The following is a 23,327-nucleotide window of genomic DNA, read 5'->3' as shown; positions in this document are numbered from 1 at the left end:
AGGCATCTAGAACCCTAGGGAAATGTGGGAAATTTATGCCGGCCAGCCAACAGTCCTTCTTGGCCAATACCAAGGACCATTTTGAATTCCTTTGTATGCACTGTTCAGATCATTCGTCTTTGAAAAGGAGTATACAATATTCAAAAATCTATGGAATAATAAGTACAATACAGTGTAATGTTTAAGACAGCATAGAGTCTGGTGTCAAAGAGAAATGGATTCAAGTTCTGACTCTATAAGTGTGAGCTTGGGAAAGTTACTTAGCCTTTCTAAATCGCTTTTAATCTGTAAATCTGGGGCAATGTATTTAGCTACAGACTCCTGAGTATGGCATGAATGCTCTAAAATGGCATAAAATGAGTAGTTTAGAAATGGTAGTTAATGCTATAAGGATGAACATGTGCTCTGAATAGTCCTTCAGCTCTTCATTTGAATCAATATGTGTAGAAAATACAGAAAATTATACAACATGACTGAGGATGAAGATGTTACTACTATTACTCTTTCTGGTATTTTCTGATACTTTAAAAGAGCAAATATTTTTTCTAAGATGGTAACACAGAATCTGGGATATTTATAAGTAACCTCAAAAATAGATACAAAATGATCATTTGGAATCTTTTTTTGTTTTTGAAGAGAGGGGTTCTTTTTCCCCCCCACTTTGGGGGTACTTTTCTTTACATAATGTATGTGCATGAAATATACTACAGGACACAGAATACTGTGTCTTCTTTCCAGAATTATCAATTTCTAACTTAAATTATATAATTTTATTGCATTTCTTCTTTGATTTAGGCCAATGCTCATGAAAGGAGACTTACTTTCTCTACTGCAGTGTTTTGTGTAGAATTAGTCAGCAGTATCCACATGTGGAACAATGAATGCATGATTATGACAGTCACAATTTCACCTTTATTGCATTCCTGGAGCCCAGACAGTCTAAGTCAGTGATGACAAAACCCTCTGGGAATACAATTTTAACATTTAACTTAAATTTCCAATAAGCTAAACTACAAAAACAAACAAACAAACAAACAAACAAACAAACAAACATCTATAGCCTTCATGGCCAGGAACCACCCTAAATAATCAGAACACCAGGGTATAACTGGCTGGCTGCTGTTATAGCTATCTGGAAATTATCAGTCTATTTGTATATATTTAATGGAAAAGAGACTTTCTGGATGCTATAGACTGATTGCATTAATGGTCCCCATTACTGGCCTCATCATCTCATACCCATGCATTTTACTGTTTAAATTTGGGTTCCCCTCCCAATCTGACGTTGAGCTCAGTCCAGTGACTACCTTTGTTTTGCCCAAACAGATGGATGCAAACTTGATAAAAGAAAAGGCATGAAAAGCATTTGGTCATTTATGCTTCCAATCTTGTTTTTCTAAGATCATGGTGAGAACTTACTCAGTCTAGCCTTTCAAAGGAATATAACAGATGAGCATGTAGAAGGGAGACCAGATGTCCCAGCTGAGGCAATTCTACACCAGTACATAGCTAGCCATGTGACAGAACCCATCCAAGATCAGCAAAACTGCCTCCCCACCTGCAACTAACCATAGACAGAGTGAGCCCAGCTGAGCCCAGAACCATCCAGCTGATCTATAGACATGTAAATAATTAAAGGCTTACTGTTTTAAACTACTGTGTTTTGGGGTAGATGGTTACATCTTATTATTTTGGGGATATATAACTAATATACTTGCAACTAGGTAAAAAACTCTAAGTTTTCCAATTTTAACTTCCAAGTATACAACCCAGAACTATTTTAAGAGGTCTATGGAGAATCAGAATTTTATACTCAAATTTTCCACAGTGGTATGTTTGAGGGAGGCAGGGTATATCTGGTGTTCAAAAAATCATCTATTTGGAAATGGTATTATGAAAGATGCTAAAAATTCTATTTATGTTAATAACTATTTTGGGGATATGTTTTATCATGTATAGAATGTTATTATAATTCACATATATGTTAATGTATACATACATATGTATCAGAGGCACATATTTTATTGATTGGTATGTACCCTCAAAAAAGTTCAGAGACCACTGATCTTGCTTCTGTTTACATATGGTAATTTTCTTATTTAGGAAGAGTTTCTCATAGTGTGGGCTTTCAGGATGGGTCATCTATTCAGAAGTAAAAACCAATTCATTGGCTAAGTATCCTGCTTCTCTTCTGAATCTGATAAGATTTTAAGTATTTTTTAAAATTACTAGTATTCCATTAAAGTAAACGGAAAAATTAATGTAGTGACTCTATAGTGATTTCTTTTTTTGAATGCATGCTTAGTTTATAGAAAGAACAGCTGTATTGGGAAAATAGAGCACAGTCTCTTTGACTTGAGAACACTTTTCAAATATTAATACCTTCACTGGCCACACCAGTTATGGTGTGGTATCTTACTAAAATACTTTAAGCTATATACATATACCATTTTTACTACCAAATACCAGTAAACATAATTATTTTAATGAGCATAAAGATTTAGGAGTAAGTGATTTTATAAGAGTTTCCACATATTAATGGTTTATAGTGATTTTAAATTGCAGCTAATTTACTTGTTTACATAAACTCCAAAATAACTTCTTTATTGGAACTAAACTTAAAGTAAAATGATCTATTAGTAAACCAGTGAGGAATGCTACATTTCTCAGATATAAGGAACCTTACAAGAAAGATATATTCTTCATGCCCTTAGAGAGTACAGATAAATGTTAAAACATAAATTTTACAAATTAACAAATAAAGATATATGACCTCTATTTCAGAATCAATTTTACAATGTGTTATATCTTCAAAAGGAAAGCAATTTAAAACTGTCAAATTTGCTTGAGTATGAATTCTTATATATAAAATTCCTCTCATAATGCTACCATATATATTTTTCCTTTCTCCTTAGATCATTCTGCTAAATTCATATACATTCATATTTAAAGGTATTTTTTAAACACAAGTGATTTCCCCCCTTCACGGAAAAATGCTTTCCTTCTTTTCCACCCCAGAGAGTTAAATATCATAGGCTGCTGATGTTCTGAGAGCTCACTTTTAACCCTTTAACCTTGGAGGGGCATCTGGGTGGCTCAGTCGGTTAAGGTACAGCTTCAGCTCAGGTCATGATCTCAAGGTTCGTGGGTTCAAGCCCTGTGTTGGGCTCTGTGCTGACAGCTCAGAACCTGGAGCCTGCTTCAGATTCTGTCTCCCTCTCTCTCTGCCCCTCCCCCACTTGCGCTCTGTGTCTCTCAAAAATAAATATTAAAAAAAAAAGAAGAAGAAGATTGGAACACTATGTACATGCTTATCCAGATGAGTTGTATTCTTTCTGGAAAAAAAAAAGAGCTTAGTGTAAGGTCTGATTTGCATTCTGATTTCCACAGTGTTTTGAGTTATGTCTAATTCCATAAAATGAAATTAATCTTTCAGTTCAGACTATTGCAGTGGGACTAACAAATAAAAAGTCTAGATTATTTATAAAATCCATCGAATTACTTCCCAAATAAGAAACAAAGAACAAGAGGGTGGCTAAGAAGTTGTCCTCCAACAATGCAGCAATCCAGACAGACAGCAGAGCTGCACCACAGGCTGTCCTGCTGCAGCCCCACAAAGGGAGTGGGACATGATATAGAAGAGCAAGTCTCCTCACAGGCCCCATGGATTCCAGCTCCCCATGCCTCTCGCCATATAATGAGCTCATCAGTCATCTATTTAGCTTTCGAGCCAACAGGCTATTGACTGGATCCAGACTCCAGGGACTGAGATGTTCTTGGATCTCTTCAGACAGACTCACCATGTGACATCGATCAAGCCAATCAATACACCACTTGGCTCTTCGAAGTTCTCTATGTGCAAATAGAGGATAAGCAACAGCCTGCAATGCACCTGCCCCACAGTATGTTAGATGACTGAATGGGCAGATCCTTTACAGTCAACGTGAGTTCTGATGAAGGGAGATGCTTGGTCAGGATAAGATACATTTTCTCATCCAGAGCATTCAGAATGACTGAAGTCATAGTTCACCATTCCTCACAAAGCTTCTGTGCTTCCCTTTCCCAAAATGTCAGCTGCAACCATGTGATAGATAAATGCAACCAATGTCAACGGAGGCAGCAGTGTCTTTGGTGACAAATATAGGAATGGAATATTTTACTTACTACATTTTCCTGATAGTGGTGCTGTATTTTTAATGGTTGTGAGTTTTGGGTATCAGCATTTTTCCAAAATTAAAAAGGATTTATGTTCTGAGGACTAATATATTACATGTTCATTATAAAGTGTTTTTTTTATTATACAAAAGAGTATGAAGTAAAACAATTGACTATGAATCCCATTACCCACAGATAACCACTGTCAACATCTGGGTGACTCGTGTAGATATCTTTGTGGATATACACACACAATTCATATACATATATTTACATATCTGTATATACATTTAAAATCACATCTACCTATCAGCCTACATAAGTACATGCTATTTTACATCCTATTTTTTTTTTCTAGTTGTTGTAGACATTTATTCCTCTCGCAAAAATAAGTAGGTTAACAGGACGGTTTTCTATGGCTACTGCATTCTGCTCCAAAGCAAGGATAAACACTATTTTACTAATCTCCACTACTCTAATATCTTTCTTAAATCATTCCAAAAAACAAAGCACCATCAACAGAAAGAAACTTTGGCACCATTTCAAAGGACCAGACATTTTGTTGTGAACAAAGGGCCAGGAAATGACAGACGCTATAAGATAGAGAAGAACATTAAATATATTAAAAATGGTGAGAGTAGATAAGCATATTAGTATACTTTCAAATGAATCATGTATATCTTATTTTTATACAAATGTTGTACATACTGAGTTCATTTACAAGATAAAATTAAATTAAAGGTTACAAAATCCCAAATTTGTAGATTTAAGAACAGAAATTTTGATAAATGAGCTTATTGGCCTTAAGACACATATGAAATTTACTTAGACTATTAGGTGTTTTCTGATCATGCTTGAAATGAATGAATTTCCTCAGGCCCAGTGTCTAAGGTGGGAAATAATTAGTTCCTGAGAACAGGACTATACATAATATACTGTAATCAATCTTACTCAGATCTGAGCGATACATCTACAATTCTAAGAAGTGTGATATTTAAAAACTTACATCATCCACTCCTAAAGATATCACTTGTATCTTCTTGTGTAATAAAAATATTTATTTCAAATTGATAAAAAAAACATAGTTAAAAAATATATAGACACACACATACACACATATATACAAAAGAAGTGTGCATTCTCTCTGGCCCAATTATTTGGATTATTTGCACAATCCTGTCATATTTGCATAACAGCAGAGTTCCAAATGCTAACATCAATGGAATACTTAATACATGACAGCCACCATGTTAAGTACATAGTGTAAATTATTATAATCCTCCAATGTTCTTATGATGTAGAGACTACTATTGCCATTTTTCAGATGCAGTCTCACACCTGAGATAAGGCAGAAGTGAAACTCAACAGTTCAAAATACACATATTAAGTATAAAACATGAAAAATGATTTATTTGGCACACATAAAATCTATGTGATGTCTAATAGTCCTGTAAGTCTTTTTATAACACTCTCCCTTCATATGCATCAATCTGGTTTCTTTGCAATGTTAATGAACATTTTTTAAGAGAAAACTTGTTAAATCTTGAGTAAGGCCCCTACCAAGTCTCACCAGCATCAAATGGCTAAGTCACTCAGTAGAATAAAATCTTCAAAAGCTGCTACTTTTGGTTTAAATCTGGAGATAAGAAGTAGCTAAATAAGTAGCACTTTGTCCCAAGGTGTAAACATTAAAAAATAGCAGACCAGAAGGAGGAGACTGCAAAGGAGCGCTGGTCAAATTTATGCATTCCCACCATCCTTTGTGCAATCTTCAATGCACTGGGTCCTATGCTTGCCATGCACTATGGTAATCACCTTGTTTGCATTAACTCATTGAAAATTTATAACCTTAAAAGCAGGTACTCTGATTATCCTTCTTAAATAGATACTAGGACCCTAATTCCATATGTATTCCAAAAGTGCCTATAAAGTCTAAAATGAAAAAACCACCATTTTTAACCAAACAACCTTTTCTTCCTTCAAAGAAAGGGCAATGGGGAGCCACAGTAATTGGCCTCCTGGTCAAGAATTTAGCATCCAATTAATTTTCAATTGTAGCTTTAAATCACAACAAATAAATCTTAGTGACACTTGATTTTGTGTGTTAACAAAAACACCTTCAGGATCTGCTCCAGCTTTATCCATTACCAGTCCTCTTGGTGTTCATACTGACTTAGCAGCAATCTGATGTCACCATTCTCACTTATACCCAGGCCCATTTATATTGTTATAACCATCTCTCCCGCTTTTTCATCTTTACGTTTTTCCTTTTTTAAATGTATTATGACTCAGATAAAAGGTGATCTCCTCTAACAAGGCATTCTCTAACCCTGAAGTTGCCTCCCTCCTATACCTAGAGCAATCACAACACTTAGAGGTTATATTGTAATTATCTGGCTATTTGTCTATAAGCTTTTTAAGAGAGGGGCCCACATTCTGTTTACCTGGAAAAATATTTAGGAGTTTCTCATAATCTGTTGAGTGAATGAAAACTCAAGCAAGACTGTTCTAAAAAAGGAAAACTTCGGAGCTATGGAACAGCTATTTGAAGGTAACACGTTGAGCCAGGTGCCACACTATACTCCCAATGTATAAACATGTCCTCCAGGGACATACAATCTACTTAGGGGGAAAGGCAAACAAACTTACATCAGATAATAAGTAAAATTACCTAAATCCAAAATGATGTTGGAATTCTAACAAGGGAGAAAAAATTTCTGACTATGGAAGTGGTAAAGTGAGAATAGAACGAATTACCAGAATATATCAAGAGAATGTATTTTGTAAGAAACTTAATTACACAATATTTTTTTGTTCACCTGGACTGTTCCAGGAAGAAAGCAATATGATAAATATCTATCCCTTCTTCTATATACACATATACATATTTTCTCCCTCTCTTGCCCCCGCATGCTTGCACGTAAGCACGCAAATGGGTGATCACACACACTCACACCTTTCTTAAAATAATTAAAAGATATAGGATCTTATGTATCCTACTCTCTAAATTAAAAAAAAAAAATCTTGGTTACTAGAACTGAAATTTGAATGCTGTCTTGCAGTCAACATCAGCTATTAAGTCAAACTGCGGATAACTTAATGATATCTCCCCTTTTGGCAAAGTATGTTAATACCAATAAAGGATGGTGAAGTCTTATTACAAGGAATGAGACAGATAGCAATAGGTTTTAGGCCTACTGAAAAACCATAAAAATGCACTGAATAGATACAAAGAAGAGAGGTTTTTAAAATGGTGACAAATTATGATACCGTTAAGGCATTTTAACAGTGTGCCACTGTAGAGTCCAATAAAGGAAATCAGGTCTGAGAAGACATGTCACCTGTCACTTCAGATATTTGTTTACATTTCCGGGAGTTTCTACTCTGTTATAAAGGATGACTCAGATGAAATCCAGGCCATCATTCCTCATGGTAATTGGTTTGCTAATTCTGCAGCACAGCTTTTGGCTTCTGCTCAGCAGTTGGCCTAAGGTTATAAACTGTACTATTTATTAAGCCTTATTAAGACTGCTGTCAGCTGTAATCATATTGCTCCTCTACACAAAACCTTCAGTGGCTCCCTGCTGTTTTCCTAATTAAGTCCATACTCCTTATCTTGGCATTTAAAAGTCCTTTACAATATGTTTCTAAACTTCCTCTCTGTTCTGCATTCTCACCACTCCTCCAAAGGCTGTTGTGATCTGATCAAACTGAGCTACTTCGTGTTTCTCGAACACCCTTTCTGATATCCACCCTTACTCATGTGGTTCTGAGCAGAATGTTCTTTCTGCTTCCCATTTTTAACACCCCATTCCCACCCATCCATTGGTTTGCCACATCAGGAGCTTCCCAGGTAAAATGTGAAATCGGCCTCCGCATACAGAGGTCAGGGAGAGCCTGAAGAAAGGCAGGTCACTCCAGACTGGTAGGTGGTAGATGTAACAAACAAGGTAACTTACATTTCAGGCTTGTCTTGAGCAGCTGCAAGATGAGTAGATCTCTGCACCTGCTCACCAGAATCTTTAAAAAAAGGTTTATAAGAGGCATTAACTGGGTTCAGTCCCATATACTGTACAGATGGTCTCAGCAACACATTACTATCTCAAAGCTGTACGCTTGGGGAAGCTTCTAGCATTGGGAAGGTAAGTGGAATGCACATTCCAAGAACAGGTGAGGGGCTGAGGAGCTTCCAACTGCCCAGGGCCCAGCTCGGGGGTCAACAGGTGGCCATGTTCTCCTGATGACCTCCTACATTACCATCTCTCTATGTGACTAGAATTACCAAGCTTTCTTGATGTATCTCAGAAATACCCTATTAAAGAATTTAAAGTGGTATGAGGGAGAAAAATATCAAGTTTGAGTGACATAGATTTAATTCTGAATTCTAATTTTTTTCTCTTTGCTGATGACCTTGAGTATGTTAAATGAGATCACAATGTAATGATCGTGTCATAGTGTCTGGCACATGATAGAAAATCAATATACACTGGCTTCCCTTTCCCTAACTTCTCCAGTTCAACATGGTCTCTTCTCTCTTTGAATTACATACAGCATAAAACATTCCAACTGTGTCACCTGGGAGTCACACATGATCTCTTAGGACTTGTCACTTAGGAAACATTTGTCCTTTCATCAGTGATAAATCACTGACAGCACATTTACAAACCAAACACAGAAAAATCAATGCCAAAAAGAAAAATCTCACATACCATAAATTAGTTCATCAAACTCCGAAATTTACCATGGCTTCTTAGCTCCTTGTTAGGACTAAAAATTATTATTGGTTAAGAAGGAAAAAAGGACACTGCAGTACAAATGACAAAATTATTGTAAGATATTCAATTAAAAGTAGATCTAGCATTAGCTGTATTTTAAACCTATTTTGTTATTTACAATATACTAACTACTATATACACTGAGAACTGGGTCTGCTTTAAACACTAGAAAACATCCAATAAAGACTATTTTCCACATAGCATGGAGTTAAAATAAAATTTAATTATTGACCCTTAACCAACCTGTTAAAATGCATTTCAGTTTTACTAAAAATCTGTCTTGATTAGCACTTACTCAGTTTATAATTATGCTTAATGACCACTAACTATATCTAGGCTACCTTACAATTCTAAAGATATTAGAGTCTTAAGCTTGACAGACTGATGTCTTTCTAAAAATATTAGTGCATACATTAATAAATCACAGGAAGTATTGGAAGGGTTAGTTAATTTTGAGAGGAGTGCATGGAGACCACACTAAATTCTTAGGGTCTGGTACCTGCATGTGCACTGAATACATGTTTTGGCCCAATATCTAATGACCATCTATTCAAAAGCAGTGTTAGATCAAAGTCAAAGACAAAACCGGATATTGTCATAGAATGAATATACTAAAAACAGGCTTTGTATATGATGACTATGGCAGATTAGTAACAACTCTAGAAAAATAATGCATATATTTTTAAAAGCTTTAAATGAAGGCAAAGCTGAGCTTTGTCTAAAACAAACTTTTCTTTGGTTATTTGCCAAAAAATGTTCTAAGTCAGTTATAGACAACCAAATGGATTCCCTGGCAAGCAATGAAAACGCATATAGTATTTACCAACAATAGCTTTTAGAATAGCAAGTTATCATCTATTACTAAATTTCTATAACATGAGTGTTCCCTTTTTTTTTTTTTTTAATTTTTTTTTCAACGTTTTTTATTTATTTTTGGGACAGAGAGAGACAGAGCATGAACGGGGGAGGGGCAGAGAGAGGGAGACACAGAATCGGAAACAGGCTCCAGGCTCCGAGCCATCAGCCCAGAGCCTGACGCGGGGCTCGAACTCACGGACCGCGAGATCGTGACCTGGCTGAAGTCGGACGCTTAACCGACTGCGCCACCCAGGCGCCCCATGAGTGTTTCCTTTATGGGAAATAAAAACAAATAAGAATATAGAAGAAATGTACACATTATTATCCTGCAATGAAATATGTATCTTTTTAAAAGGAAAATAATTTATCTGATTACATAAAGGATACATATTTATTATAAAACTTTTGGAAAATATAGAAAAACACCAAAAGAAAAGAAAAATCACCCCAAATACATACATGAATTGTATGTATTTGCTCAGCTAACCAATAAAAATAGAGGCTCACATTGCCTAACTTAATTCTTAACATAATTCTATTTCAGGTCACAGTTTTGGATCTAAAAGTTCTTGACTCCCTGTGTACTTCACCTTGAAAAATGATATTTGTTCAGGAATTTTCCAAGCCAAAATAAATTACATTATGGAAACGAATAAAAACATTTATGTGTGGGGGGGTGCCTGGGTGGCTCAGTCAGTTGGACATTGAGCTTTGGCTCAGGTCATGATCTCACAGTTCCTGAGTTCAAGCCCCACGTCGGGCTCTGTACTGACAGCTCAGAGCCGGGAACCTATTTCAGATTCTGGGTATCCCTCTCTCTCTCTCTCTCTCTGCCCCTCCCCAGCTTGCGCTCTGTCTCTCTCTCTCTCCTTCAAAAATAAATAAACATTAAAAAAAATTTATGTAGGAATTGCTCACAGCCCAAAGGTCTTTTTGGTTCTTGATGCTGAAAGCTTCACACTGTTATGTATGGTGGTAATTTTAAAGAAGTCTGGTGATAGTTTCCAAGGTTTGACTTTAAAAGCTTTCATATATACGGCTCAGTCTGAGAGATGAGATGCAGCTCACCTTCTGTCTCAGGGCCACATTTTCCCCATCCCAGCATTTGAAGGACAGGTTGCCTATTGGGATTCTTAGGACTGATTTTTATGCCACCGGCTATGGCTGAGGAAATTTCCTGAGAGACACAAAAAGCCTGGGACAGTCTGATACAGTCAAGAGTGAACGCTGTCAGAAAAAAAATCTAGGCTCAAATGGTAGAATTACTAGTAGCTCACAAGAATTGTGAGAATTACTTAATAGCAATAATAATAAAAAAACACATAACACTTGAGTGTTTAATATTAATATATATTGAAAATACAATATGAATTTTGTATGCATTTTCACATTCAATCCTCAAAATAATCCTTGTCAAGCAGGCCCTGCTTTTCTCTCCATTTTATTCCCGAGAAACTGAGGGTAAGAAAAGTAAAACATCACAGAGCTGGTGAGTAGCAGATTCGTGACTAGGTCCTAAGCAGTTTAACCGCAAAATGTTTGATTCCTATGATGCTACAGTAATACATTATATGCTCCGTGCTTTCACAGTCCAGCACTTTTGCTGTCCTGTACGTGACCGGGCCACTTGGGTGTCACCATGCATAAGATGGTGTATTTTAATCATAAAGGATCAAAGGTAGATGTGGCCTGAAGCCTTAAACTCTCCAGACGCTAAAAGGCCATAGTTCTAAGATTCAAAGAGTTGTACAGAAATCAAGGACCCCTGGATAAGCAAAGTCTTACTATTGCATTATGAATATTTACAAAAAGCATGCAAACAACATATATGTACTACTGAGCACAAATCTGCATTAGGGACAGGGGATCAAATGGAGAGTAAGGAACCCTCTCTTGCAGAAAGTTCATATGGGAAAGAAAGCATAATTTGTATGTCTCCCTTATGACACCAAGGGCTTCTTGAATGCATGAGATATGTCTTTCACACTTTTGTGCCTTCACAATATAGTACATAGCAGATACCCCCTTGATAAAAATCCACATGTTTAACCTGGCCTAAAGTAGTGTGCATGATCTTGCCTTGCCTCGTACCACTCCACTCTCTTCCCTCACTCTGTATCATCCTTGAAGACATTAGCACTTCCCCAACCTAGGAAGTTTGCCCACATGCAGGTTTCAGCTTAAGTACCATTTTCATAAAGAAATCTCTCTTCTGTCCACTAGATCAAATTCCCCTATAAATCATTTCCATCTCATAAGATACTTTTCCTTCCTAACACTTAATTACAAATACAATTAAATACTTATTTTTGTAATTAACTGTACACGGGCAGAAACAGTACAGGTCTTATTTTGTGTTATAATCCCAGCATCTAACGTAGTATGTAATACATGGAGGTACTCAATAACAATTTGTTAAATGAATAAATGAGTGAAGAAGTAGATGAATAAGTACTTCCGAACAAATGAATAATTTTTAGAAGACACATATAATCATACAATCACTTCTGGAAGCTGCAGATACAAGAGAAGCAGATAAATCCTGAGAAGCTTAGGGGCTAGTACAACAGAGAGTCACTAGAAATTATTGCGGTCTTCTCTGAGACATTCATTTTATTTATTTTTCATTTTTTTTTTTTTTCAACATTTTTTTATTTTTTTATTTTTGGGACAGAGAGAGACAGAGCATGAACGGGGGAGGGGCAGAGAGAGAGGGATATTTTTCATTTTTTTAATGTTTATTTATTTTTGACACAGAGAGACACAGCATGAGCGGGAGAAGGGCAGAGAGAGAGAATTCGAAGCAGGCTCCAGGCTCTGAGCTGTCAACACAGAGCCCGATGTGGGGCTTGAACCCACGAACCGCAAGATCGTGACCTGAGCAAAAGTTGGACGCTTAACGGACTGAGCCACCCAGGCACCCCTGAGACTTTCACTATAGAGTTGGTTGTTATACACACTCCATCACTCTTCTTTTGCTTATACCAATCAGTCATCCATATAAAGATTTTTTTTGAGCTACACCCTATGTTAGTTCACCCATATCTTAGGTTTTCAAGTTAGAGGCTTTGACTATCTTTTTGCTCTGCTTATAAACTGTTGTGACTTCACTTGGCTCAGCACTCATTTGCAGGAATTACCTTAAAATTAATTCAGTGTTCAGGAGGCCAAGGACCCTTTGGAAGGCTCAGGCTCTTTTTGAAAGAAGACTCTGGATTGATTTTGTGCTAATGAATTGATTTATTGAATAAAGAGTCACATCTTTCTTCTAGGGATATCACTAAGAGCCAACATCTACCATACTCCACATACAAAAGAAACTTAATAATCATTGGATTTGATTAGAAAAGCAAGAAAGTAACAGGATCCTTCACTTCCAAGCTAAATCAATTCAGTTCTCTTCTTTGACAAGTTCTCTTCACTGACAAATGGAATATCAAAGCTGAACAGATGTTTAGAGTACCAAAACCATAATTCAGTCAAAAGTTACATTTTATTCTTTTCCCTCTAGAAATAAGACCAAGTACAAATACAAACTCAAGACTTTTTCAGTCATCTAGACCTTAGATTATTACTGAAAAAATAGGAAATTATATACTCATCATCAGTTTTAGGATTGACATTTTATCAGTGGTTTTTAAAAAGTTCGTGTGTGTGTGTGTATCTCAGATAGGTATTTAAAAAAAAAAATCAATCCCAATAAATCAAAGAAGAAACTCTTCACTTTGCTACTAAGATGAGACCTTCCCCTATAACTCTCCAAGGCAAAACATTTGTAAGATGACCCTTTGAGAAAGGAGTGGTATTAAGAAGTATATTTTAAAAAATCTAATTCACTAAACTCATTTTAAAGAGTTTAGTTTTTTTATATAAGTTATTTTATATAAGAAAAGAAAGCCTATCTAATTGTTTTTCTATCATTAAGCCCAACTGTAACTAAATCCTTCATAGAGTGCAACTGTATCATCTTGCTATATAAAGCTAGTGAGTGAATCACAAATATTTTTAAATATTTTCAGGAAGTTGTGGATTAATTTTCATGAATGTAATTCCTCTGAGCTTTACTTAAAGTTACTCTAAATGTCACAAATTCTGGTTCATTACTTTTACAATTCCATTGGCTTTGTGTACTGAGTACATTTAAAAGTCAAGTATTTCTTATAGAAGATGAAACAAAGAAATTGTTTTCTGAATTTTAATCATTCCTTCTCAGGCCAAACTGTATAATCATTTCCTAAGAATTAAACAGTTATGGACAAGAAAAAGTAGCTATACCAACTAGAAAGAAAGAAAGAAAGAAAGAAAGAGAAAGAAAGAAAGAAAGAAAGAAAGAAAGAAAGAAAGAAAGAAAGAAAGAAAGAAAGAAAGAATTTTTGTTGTGTTCAATAGTAAAATCACCTTTCTTTTATTTTTTTTTTGACAAAAGCCCATCATGCTCCTAATTTCTCTGCTTTTGCGAAATTGATTCCCAGAATTGATTCTGGAAAAGCTAATAATCATAGGGAAGAGTGATATATGATCATTTCCCCCCCTCCATGTGTAGCCAGAATATAAGCATTATTGTATGCTTGAAGCATACCAGGCACTGGAGAGAAAAGCTCAAGAGGTTCATAGTCTAGAGGAGGAAATGAAATATCACACGATAAATACCATTCCAGTGACAGAATCTTTTCCTGTATGATCTCTTGGTTAAATCCCTCTTGATAGGCCAACTGGCTCTTACTGCTCCCCCATCGGCCTGCACAAACACCTGACCACAGAAGAAATTAGCTTTCTTCCAGAAAGCTAATGGGATTATCCTATTTTAAGTGCCATCTGTTTTTCTCAAACAAGGCTTACTGATACCTGTGTGTTCCCTGCCCAGAGAACAGCAAAAATTGAAAAATATGTAAAATTAAGTTGCTGGATTAAAACTGTCATTAAAGAACGGAGAAGGATCTGTCCACTGAACTTGCCAACAGTGAGATAATAGTAATTTTCTCTGATCAGAGCCCTATATTCTACTCCAAGAGAGAAGATAAAGGAACAGAACTATGGCTTAATCTCTCTCCTTGAAGCAGTAAGAAAAACCCTGTGTATCCAAAACCTTCCAGAAGAGGGGGCCCAGAACAGGAGAAGGAGGAACAAGGCGGGGAGGGGGAGGAGGAGGAGGAGGAGGAGGAGGAGGAGGAGGAGGAGGAGGAGGAGGAAGGGGAGGAGGAGGAGGTGGAGGAAGGGGAGGAGGAGGAGGAAGGGGAGGAAGGGGAGGAAGGGGAGGAGGAGGAGGAGGAGGAGGAGGAGGAGGAGGAGGAGGAGGAAGTGTCTTACCAACAAGGAACTGGTATTTATGTGAGTCATATTTGGATATGATTGAATATACTTTTAGATTTAAAAAATGGAAAGGGTAGTAAAAACTAACAATGAATTATTACATATCTTAATGTCTTGAAATGCTCATCTTATTGCTTATTTCTTTTTAATTAATTAATAATTAAAGTTTCTAGTTTTTATTTAAATTCCTGTTAACATATAGTATCATATTAGCTTCAGGAGTAGAATTTAGTGATTCATCACTTACATATAACCTTCAGTGCTCATCACAACAAGTGCCCTCCTTAATGCCCATCACCCATTTAACCCATCCCCCTAACCACCTCCTCTCCAGCCACCCTCAGTTTGTTCTCTATAGTTAAGAGTCTGCTTTATGGTTTGACTTTCCCTTTTTTCCCTCCATGTTCATCTATTTCATTTCTTAAATTCCAACCTCTTACACTGTTGGTAGTAGTGCAAACTGGTGCAGCCACTCTGGAAAACAGTATGAAGTTTCCTCAAAATAGAACTAAGCTAAAAATAGAACTGCTTTATGATCCAGCAATTGCACTACTATTTACACAAAAAATACAAATTACTGACTTGAAGGGATACATACACCCTGATGTTTATAGCAGCACTGTCAACAATAGCCAAATGATGGAAAGAGCCCAAGTATCCATTGATTGATGAATGGATACACATATGCGTGCACACACACACACACACACACACACAACTGAATATTATTCAGCCATATAAAGAATGAAATCTTGCCATTTGCAATGGCATGCATGGAGCTAGAGTATATTATGCTAAGAGAAATAAGTCAATCATAAAAAGACAAACACCATATGACCTATTGTTTATTTTAAAAGGATTAAAGGCACCTTGGTGGCTTGGTCAGTTAGGCATCTGACTCTTGATTTCGGCTCAGGTCATGATCTCACAGTGTGTGAGATCAAGCCTCACGTTGGGCTCTGAGCTGACAGCGTGGAGCCTGCTTGGGATTCTCTCTCTCTCCCTCTCTCTGCCCCTCCCCTGCGAGTGTGCTATCTCTTTCAAAATACATAAATAAACTTAAAAAAGTAAATAAAAGGACTAAAAGTAAGTCTATCCCAGAGAAAAGAACCATCTCCGGTGTTGTCAAACACCTAAGACAATGCTGTAATTCAAGGTTTCTCCAGAGCAACACTACTGACATCCTGGCCAGATAATTCCTTGCTGGGAGGGGCTGTCTTGTGCATTACAGGATGTTTAGTAACATCCCTGGTCTCTACGCACTAGATATTAGTAGCAACTTCAAGTCCTGTCAATCCAAAGTGTCTCCAGGCATTTGCCACATGTCCCCTGAGAGGTAAAACCATCCCTTGGTTGAGAACCATGGCTACCACTGATGTGTAGTACCAGGTACAGTGGCAACATTGTTAATGGTACCTGGGACATTAGTGAAAGCATCCCAAACAACTGTGCTTGAGTTGAGCTGAGTCAAGGGTGAGCAAGAATTTGTTCAGAAGACCAAAATAACTCCCTTTCCCATGAGTAAATTTAACCAGAGATATCAAAATTGAGAACATTGAGGGTCCATACTAGCCATTTCTGAGGCAATCAATTCCCCAAATCATACAGGCACAGTTGCTCTGCTGTATTCTCCTTTCTTCACCATAATGTGTTCTGGACACTTTACAATGTTGAAAGATGGCATAACAACATACTAAACAGTGATGGTACCTAAATCGCTAAGTAGCTATGTAATCTTGGGGAGTCGTCTAACTTTTGGAAGTTTCAGTATCAATGCCTATAAAATGAAGGTGTCCAATTAGCTGATGACCTCCAATGCCCCTTCAAATTAAGAAATACTTTGATAAATCTTTCTTGTTTCTTGTAGTAGGCTCTCTGCTCATTAAAATGGACACCTTTCATGTATATTGATTTTAAGTGGGAAGTAATCAAATAGCAGTTCTAATAAGTTAGGTACTGAAAACGGGTTAGTAATGCATGCTCAATTTTCATGCCCCTCGGCAAAAATTATTCATATCCAAAGAAGAAATAGCTCACCTTTTAGACAAATACCAGTATTACTGCATTGACAGTGAATTAAACTGCCCAAGATTGCATCTGTTTCAAAGAGGTACAACCTTGTCACATCACAGATGTATATGTGTATCATATTAATATACTTGAACAATTCTGAAATGTTTCCAAAAAGAGAGAAAGGGAAGAATTTAGTTCATTATATAAACCATTGTCTTCAGATACTTTTTTTTAATAGACTATTTTTTGGAGCAATTTCTGATCCACAGCAAAACTGAGCAGAAAATACAGTTTCCATATACCCTCTCAACCTCATAAACACATAGTTTCCTCCACTGTCAACATCCCCCCACCAGAGTGGTACATTTGTTACAGTTGATAAACCTACACTGACACGTCATTATCACTCAAAGTCCATAGATTACATGAAGGTTTACTCGTGGTGGTGTACATTCTCTGTGTTTGGAAAAATGCATAATGACATCTACCCGTCATTAACAGTATCAGAATCGTTTCACTGCCCTAAAAATCCTCTGTGCCTGCCTAGTCATCCTTCCCTCCCCCTTAACCTCTAGCAGCCAATGAATTTTTACTGTCCTCATAGTTCTGTCTTTTCCAGAATGCAGCCTTCAGCATGCAGCCTTTTCAAATTGGCTCCTTTCACTTAGTGATATGCATTAAAGTTTCCTCCACGACCTTCCATGGCTTGACAGCTTATTTCTTTTTAGTGCTGAATAATATTCCATGGCCTGGATGTACCACTGTTAACTTACCCACTCACCTACAAAAGGGCATTTTGGTTGCCCCCAAGTTTTGGCAATTATGAATAAAACTACTATAAACATCCATGTGCAGGATTTGAATAGATATCATCAGATACTTTTTAAAATGCAGTTTGATGTATATTAATAAGCAAAGCAGAAATGAATATCACAGCGTATCTTCTTGACTGAAAAGTCAGTCAAATTCTAGTAAGTAAACTTCTAATTTACATGTTTCTGAGTCAACTCAGCAGTTCTGTTAGAAAGCCATAAGCAACAGGTATTCTTAGAGTAATAAGTAAAGACTGTTCTCCAGGTTCTCACAGAAGTACAAAAGCGAGCAGTAAGGCAAGCAGACCCCAAGAGAAGATGAGATCACTGTAAGATCCAGGAAGAAAATCCCACATATGTTCTGGCCATACAAACTATAGATGCTTACCAGTTCCTTAGGAGGAATGGGAGACTGATTTCAGAATATGTTACATTTTTTTTTTAGTTTGCTATATATGAACATACAGAGTAGAGTCTTTAATACAGTGGTTATTAATTTGTTGTTGTTATTGTTGTTCTGTTAAAGAACTCCTTTGATGTATCAATCGGGTGTTACTATAAAACAAACCACCCTGAAATGTACTGGCTAAAAACAACCACTTACTTAACTCATGACTCTGTGGGTCAATAATCCTAGCCGGTCTCGTTTTGCCTCAGTGGCTTCCCCCCCTCATCTGCAACGTGGTTTTGCTTATCGTTTCTGTACTCTCTCACATCCCCGTGCCTGTGTCTGGGACGACCGCAATGACGCAGGCCCAGACCCTATTCTCTCACCCTCCAGCAGGTTAGCATGGTGTCTGGAGAGAGGTCATGAGTGGAAGCATGTGAAGGTTCTTGCAGATTAGCCTTTGAACTTGCACAGTCACTTCTGTTCACTGAAGCCAAGTCATAAGGTCTTCTCAGATTCAAGGGAAGGGGAAACGGACCTCACAGTTTTGTTTGTTTGTTTGTTTGATAGAGAGAAAGCACATGTGCATGCGGGTGGGCCAGGGATAGGGGCAGAGGGGGAGCAAGAGAGGGGGAGGGAGAGAAAGAGAGAATCCCAAGCAATCTCCATGCTTAGTGCAGACCCCAACCCTGGGATCATGGCCTGAACTGAAATCAAGAGTCGGATGCTCAACTGAATGAACCACCCAGGTGCCCCCAGATTTAACTGATGTGGAGAAGCTGAAAAGTCACCTCATGTAGGGCACGGATACAGGAAGAAATGAAGGATTTGGCCATGTTTGCTATCTGCCATATTGTGGTTGTTAGACTATCAGGACAACATTGTGGTTTAAACTTTGAGCTCTGGAAATCAACCACCCAAGCTCAAATCCTTGCTTCGCCATTCATTGGCCAAGTAGCACTGCCCTCTTGAAACCTAAATCACCTTATTTGTAAAACGGAGATAATAATACTAACTACCTTATAGTGTAATTATTAGTGGTAAGCACACTGCCTGGCACAAGAAAGCATTCAGTAAGTGTTTTCTCATTGCTTTGATTTTATTATCATTACCAACTCTTAAGAGAGAAGTTTAACTCACTCCAAGAAACAAAATTATTTGTCCAGTTTGGACAGAAAGAGATAAACTGCTTTCTCTTTCAAATAATTCATCTTTAAGTCATTTCTTTAAGTCATGTTTCTGAGTACATACAACGGGCAGAGGAGTTATTTCTGGTTAGCTTTTATTTATATGATAATGAATGGCTTTTTCCAGTTTTCATTGACAAGAACAGAATCATCAAAGTTCTCATTTGCTAGATAGTTTTAAGTAAAAATATATTTAAATGTTTGACTTTCCATCTGTCTTTAACTTTTCACTTCCTTAAATTTACTTTCACCATAATACATGCTAACACATTGAAATTTTTTAGTAGCTACTAAGCGATTAAATTAAGAAATAAAAAGGATCTTTTAATCCTCCAAAACATATACCCTACTTGTATCTATCTGTCAAAAATCCATTCAACAGGATCATGATAAGTTTGAGAATGCTTTATTTACATATCAAAATGAGATATTCTGTCTCTAAGAGTGATTCTGAGTGGAACCTTCTTATGGAGATATTTTATTATAGAATTTTCATTTCGTAATGCAACAAATTTAAATCTTATGCATTTTCCTATTCTAAAAAGGAAGATTCAGTATATCAGTCACTAAATTAATCTGCCAACTCTAGTTATAAAATCATAATACAAGACCAAGTTGTGTTAATTTTGAAAATAAGTTTAAAAATGTTATTGTGAGGGTCGCCTGGGTAGCTCAGTCGGTTAAGCATCCAACTTCAGCTCAGGTCATGATCTCACAGTTCTTCAGTTTGAGACCCACATCGGGCTCTGTGCTGACAGCTCAGAGCCTGGAGCCTGTTCCAGATTCTGTCTCCCTCTCTCTCTTCCCCTCCTCTGCTCACACTCTGTCTCACCCTCTCTCTCAAAAATAAACATTAACTTTGTTTTAAATGTTATTTGTGAATATTTTAATACTCTTATAAAAAGAGAAAACTGACTTAAAAGGAATATTTTTGTTACTGTTGGAGAAGTACTGGGATTCTTTCAGTCCAAAAATTTTTAATTCTATTTCATTCTCTTTTGAAGGTATTTTTTAGAAGGTATCCATAAAACCTGAATAAAACCCAGTTAGAATTAAACCTGATAGCTTTGTCATACATATGTAGAAAGTAGTTTTGGGGTGCCTAGGTGGCTCAGTCGGCTAAGCACCCAACTCTTGGTCTCAGTTCTGGTCATAATCTCAATTTGTCAGTTCAAGCCCCACATCAGGCTCTACAATGGCAGCGCAGAGCCTGCTTGAGATTCTGTCTCTCCCCTGCCCCCGCTCACACTTTCTCTCAAAATAAATAAGTAAATAATTAAATAGCTTTAAAAAAAAAAGTAGTGTTATTCAACATGAACATGTTTTCCAGTCATTCAAAGGAAATCTCCTTTATTTACACCAGGAATATTTGGCATTTAATAAAAAGAACTTCTAAGTATGTACTATTCACACTTTGATGATGACATTAGGGAAAGTAGGCAATATTCCTGATTTAAGGATGTTGCAGTATGTTTAGGAAGATGGAACGTGCACACATTGATGATGGGGGTAAGTACAAATAACATAAATCTCAACGATCATTAAAATAGTGCAAACATGCAACTGCTAAGAGATGCAGAGTTAAAAAAATCAAAGTGGCCGGAAAGCTAATAATAATCAAGAATTGATTCAGAAAAAAAGTGAGTCTTGAAAGGGCAAAATACAGATTATTTGTGAGAAAAACTGAAGTGTACAGGGTATTGACAAAAATAGAACAGAATGAACACAACACATACCATTGCTTTATATAACTGCCTGGTAATGAATTTTCTTGATTAGCCAGAAACAAGGAGACTCGAAACAAGGGAAAAATACATTGAGATTGAGATTTTTCTCCAGAACCCTATTTTATCACAGAGGGAACAAAGCACGGGAGTCCAGAGTTTGCAATCTGGAATCAGAACCAGACTGCCTGGGACCAAACCTGATTCTGCCACTCACTAGCTGTGTGACGCTGGGCAACATAATTTGATTTCTTTGTGCCTCCATTTCCTCATTTGTATAATAAGGATGATAATGGCAATTGCCTATATGCTGGACTGAGCTGTGTCAACCTGGCTGAGGCAGGAAGTGCATTTCCCAGAACCTCCATCCCTGTATTGTTCCGGATCACTCAGGTCAAATGAGAAACATGCCAGAGATGCACAGAGTGGAAGGAAAGCAGCAACGGCAACGTCTGAAAGTCACTGTGGTCAGACGTGATGATGGACAGATACAGAGATGCCTCAGTTCCAGCTTGTCCTGACTTTTCCTTACCCCCTGCCCAGCAATTCCTCCCTACTTGTAATGCCACTGACCAACGGCAGCCTCGGCCAGCAGGCACCTGACCGAACACCCACAGAGGTGGAAACTCCAAGAGGCCACAGCTTGGCACAGACCTCCCCATGAGCTCCCCTACATGTTGTCACTTCAGTTGCTACACATACTTGGCTTCTAAGATTGATTGCCAGGTGACTTCCCTGATCCTCACATTTCTTATGGAACTTCACGTCTCCCGCTGCCCCCCCCCCCCACAACTGCATAAGATCTAATTCCTACAAAAGACCCTGTATGCCATAATGCTTATTTTGACTGATCTCCTGAACAAATGTTGACTGACCGATACTCTTTCTCATAGAGTTTTGTGAGGATTACCTGGGTTAATATTCATAAAATGCTTAGAACAGTTTCTGGCATAGTCAATTCTTATAAGTGCTTGTTAAAGAAAATAATCTCTAAGTCATGAAGTGTTAACCAAATGAGTAAGAAATAAAATCTCCAAAGAAAAACGATGACAAGGAGCAGTACTTTCTGTGATATGTAACATTCTGGATAACTAGGGTATACGTATTCTGACACATGGTGATACAGTGACTGATAAACAAATATAATAGCCAAATAAGAACTTCTGACAGAATAATAATAGATATTATCTGTTGAGTGTGTTCTATGTGCAGGTTCTGTTCTAAGTCTTTTACACAGGCTATTTCACATAATTTTCACAAACATCCTGTGAGGTAGGTATTCTTCCCGCTGTTTTGTTGAGTAGATTAGTGAAGAACATAAAATATCTGTAGTACTACAGTGAGATACAGCTAAGAAGCCATGTATAAAAGAAATAACCCCCATGCTTATAGTTACTATAGTTGGAAGGTGGGTCTAATAAGCTGGGAAACATAGGGTTTGATGTTCGTCTCGGTTTCTGTGTTAATCAAGTATGCTACAAGTTGTATCAGGCCTGGAAATCACATAACATACTAGGGATTCTGAGAGATTCTATTCTGTATAAAGACCATTGCTACTGACAGTTGCTCATGTTTCGTGGGCAAAGGAGGCTGCAAGTGACATGATACACACTTTGACACAGTGGAAAATTGGGGGTTCCGATATCCAGACAAATCCGCACGTCTCCCCTAACTTTGTGCCCTCCTGCGTGATCCTGGGCAAATGCCTTCACAAGTCTGATCCTAATTTTCCTCAAGAGTAAAACAGATTATAACATCCTCTCAAAACTTTTGTAAAGGTTTATAAAGACCTGTTGATTTCCTAAATACTCTTGAAATGAGACATAAAGTTAGAAATTGTATCTCATTTGAAATATAATAATAAGAAAATTAGGCACTGAACTCACAGGGGATCATAGTAGGGATCAGGAGCACTTTCCAGCGCGTTGAGAGAAAACACCTACCTGGCAGGCCAGGCCACAAAATTGGCAGACGTGTCTAACCACAGACATTTGATCATAATTGAAAATCCTGATAGCCTACGTAGTAAATAATAGAAAATTAAAGGATCTGTTTATATTTCCATTTCACAATTAGCTTGGATTGTGAGTAACTTGTTCTGCAAA

At 37.2% G+C, this 23,327-nt stretch overlaps 1 protein-coding gene across 4 annotated transcripts in view; it reads right to left on the bottom strand.

The window, feature by feature from the left end:
- Window positions 1-23,327, bottom strand: part of OXR1 (oxidation resistance 1) — a 445,487-nt gene that overhangs the window by 309,574 nt on the left and 112,586 nt on the right. The window contains exon 1 of one of the 4 annotated variants that reach the window (XM_058698821.1): window positions 8,115-8,131. The exons of the other annotated variants lie outside the window; for them this stretch is intronic. Within the exon in view, the coding sequence (XP_058554804.1) occupies window positions 8,115-8,116 (2 nt within the window). The 5' untranslated portion in view covers window positions 8,117-8,131. Of the gene's footprint in view, window positions 1-8,114; window positions 8,132-23,327 lie in introns of those variants that run through there. 4 annotated transcript variants of the gene reach the window in all.

Source organism: Neofelis nebulosa, chromosome 14, assembly GCF_028018385.1.
Source record: "Neofelis nebulosa isolate mNeoNeb1 chromosome 14, mNeoNeb1.pri, whole genome shotgun sequence".
Lineage (NCBI taxonomy): Eukaryota > Metazoa > Chordata > Mammalia > Carnivora > Felidae > Neofelis > Neofelis nebulosa.
The sequence above is the reverse complement of the archived record's forward strand: the minus strand, read 5'-3'. Positions and strand labels throughout refer to the sequence as shown.